The sequence below is a fragment of the Myzus persicae genome, unplaced genomic scaffold (genome assembly GCF_001856785.1).
Source record: "Myzus persicae strain clone G006 unplaced genomic scaffold, MPER_G0061.0, whole genome shotgun sequence".
NCBI classification, from domain to species: domain Eukaryota; kingdom Metazoa; phylum Arthropoda; class Insecta; order Hemiptera; family Aphididae; genus Myzus; species Myzus persicae.
In genome coordinates this window covers 128,743-131,484 of record NW_019104093.1, presented here as the reverse complement: position 1 = coordinate 131,484, position 2,742 = coordinate 128,743, and the positions used below count along the sequence as shown (strand labels likewise).

The window sequence follows — 2,742 nt, the reverse complement described above, 5'->3', positions numbered from 1 at the left end:
GGCGGTCTTAGCTCTGTTTTAAACCGTTCTTCTAGAATGTCCAAAAAGTGTAACAAAGCTGATCCAATCTCATTTGGTCCACGACCACTTTCACCTTCGTGCCATGTATACAAGTAGCAGTTATCTTTACTCTGGTCATTCTCTGACATTATAACAAAAGTAAGGTTATAAACCCATGCTTGCCTACTATAAAATGTATCTGTGACACTCAGTTTAGGAAGTGGTTGATTTTGCATCATATCGAAACATACCTGAACAGTATTCGGTATTTTTTCTGCCATCATTCGAGAAAAACATTTTGATTTATTTTTGTGTTCCAATAATACATCTTCCAAATCAACTTTTTTCTCAATATCAATTTCATTTTTTATTTTAATTGAAGTTTCAGAACAAAATGAACAAACATCTTGTCTTGGATGACCAAAACTCAAATTAAAATTATTACAAAACACATCATAATATTTACTTAGAGATGCAGTAGATTGATTACTAACTTCCCTCTTTTTCTTCCAATGTTTCCACATAACTGCCGTCTGCCACAGATAAACCGGGTTGCAAGTAACTACGGCCTGTATCTTCTCTACAATAATGACTCTTTTTACTTTTAAAAGATTCTATATGGTTTTTAATAGATATAGTTATTTCGTCAAATGTATTTACCCTTGTAATACTAAATCCTCCTCTTTTTTCTTTGGGNGTCACACTGTAAATTACCCGCTGCATTTGAATATTGGCGTCTAATTTAAATATATAATAATAGTTATTTTATTAGGAAAACCTTAATCGTTTATTTGGCCTTACTAATCTTTATAGGTATCTTTCCCTTCAACCTCATGAGTGTAGTACAGTACAGTACAGTACAGCACAGCACAGTATATAATATAGTTTTCAGTTTTGTTTTTTTCGAAGTTTAAAGTTTTTTCCAAATATGAAAGTTTTTGATGTTTTTTCTTCATTCGATGAATTTGAAAGAGTTTTAAGTCACTACAAAGACAAAAATTATGTCGACTATTATATCAAAGACTGCAAGACCCTGGCATCAATCAATGCTAAATTCCCAAATGGGAAAATGGTAACAGCATCAACCAAAATTAAATATTACTATATTAAATATTGTTGTGTGCATGGAGGATGCCACAAAAAAAAAAAAAATACTTTAGACCAACGTGTCACCTCGTAAGTACACTTATAGTTTATACATATTTATACATATTTCATTTTATATTACCTAGTTACAATATATAAAATATATAAATAAATTTATATTCAAATGTTTAAGTACAATGCGCCAATGTTGTGAAGCTTTTATTTATTTAAAAGCTTCAGCAAATGGACAACAGTTAGAAATAACTAAAATGAACGAGACTCATAACCACGAGATATCAAAAATATTGTACAGCCATCTTCCCAATCAGAGAAAGATCACACCGGAAAACAAGGCCATAGTTATAGAGTTGATGGATATGAAGGCGAACAAAAAACTTATACAAGATAAAATCATGAAAGAAAGCGGTAAAATAGTTACACTTAAGGATTTATCCAACATCCGTACCACAGCTGGTAAGAAAAATAATATTTTAGTTTAGTGCTTTTGATATTTCTAGTTTTTTTTGTAGGAAATCATTGTTCAAAAAATGATTTAACCGAAGTTGTAACTAAATTAAAGAGGAAATTCAACTGTACTGTAGAGGTATCAATAGACGAAGACAATAATTTAAACGGTATTTTTATTCAAGATATGATTATGGTAGAATCATTCAGTTCATTTCCAGAGGTAAATTATATTATATAAAAGTAACAAATTATAAAAATACTTTTTTTAATTTTTTTTTGTACAGGTAGTTTTTGCAGATGCCACGTACAAATTACTTGATCTGAGGCTTCCCGTTTATGTTTTAATGACTGAGGATGGCAACGGGAACAGTGAAATTGCAGCGATTGGACTGTTGGTAAATGAGGAAGAGTCAACTTTGCGTTGGTTTTTTGAAACATTCAAAAAGAACAACCCAATATCAATTCAAACTCGCGTATATGTAACCGACAAAGATATGAAGGAGAGAAAGGTAATAAGGCAAGTATTTCCAAATTCTTCATTAACAATATGCTTATTTCACACATTACGGACCTTCAATCGGGAAATAACATGAAATCTATGTTTTCATCACTAATCTAACTTTTTTTCTACATTTTAAAAGATTTTGGAGCTTAATATAATATTGACTTAATTGGAAAAAATGTATAATTACTTTTTTTGTAAAATGTAAATCAACTACCTACTAACTTTAGATGAATATACATTATACATTTTAATATTTATTTATTTGTACACAAGACACATGCAATATTAGTAAATGTTTTTAAATTATCAATATTAGGTACCTTTAAAGTAACTACCTATTTAACTACTAGTAGTAATAAGTATTATTGAATATTGATGAATAATCTTATTATAATAATAATTTTAAAAAATACACAATATTAATTGATTACCTACCATTTAACATTTTAGTAGAGGTATTAGAGAATGGAGTATTAATTTATCAAAGCGGTACAGTATTATGACAGAATAAGGTATAATATTTAAACAAATAAACATTAGTCTTAACAATATCTAAAGAAATATATACTAATGTCAAATATATATTTCAATATTAATTTTATTATAAGGTAAAATATACTACTTACTTCAGTTTTATTGGCTAATTTATCAATATCACGCTTCCCTGCTTGAGTCGAAGGTGG

General features: G+C 28.9%; 1 protein-coding gene across 1 annotated transcript; it reads left to right on the top strand.

The window, feature by feature from the left end:
• The first annotated feature begins 699 nt into the window (after window positions 1-699).
• On the top strand, window positions 700-2,149 carry LOC111038658. The gene is made up of 3 exons (XM_022321848.1): window positions 700-1,560; window positions 1,617-1,774; window positions 1,839-2,149. The coding sequence occupies exons 1-3, from the start codon at window positions 1,284-1,286 to the stop codon at window positions 2,145-2,147; spliced, it is 744 nt and encodes a 247-aa protein (XP_022177540.1). The 5' UTR covers window positions 700-1,283; the 3' UTR covers window positions 2,148-2,149.
• Window positions 2,150-2,742: the final 593 nt, after the last annotated feature.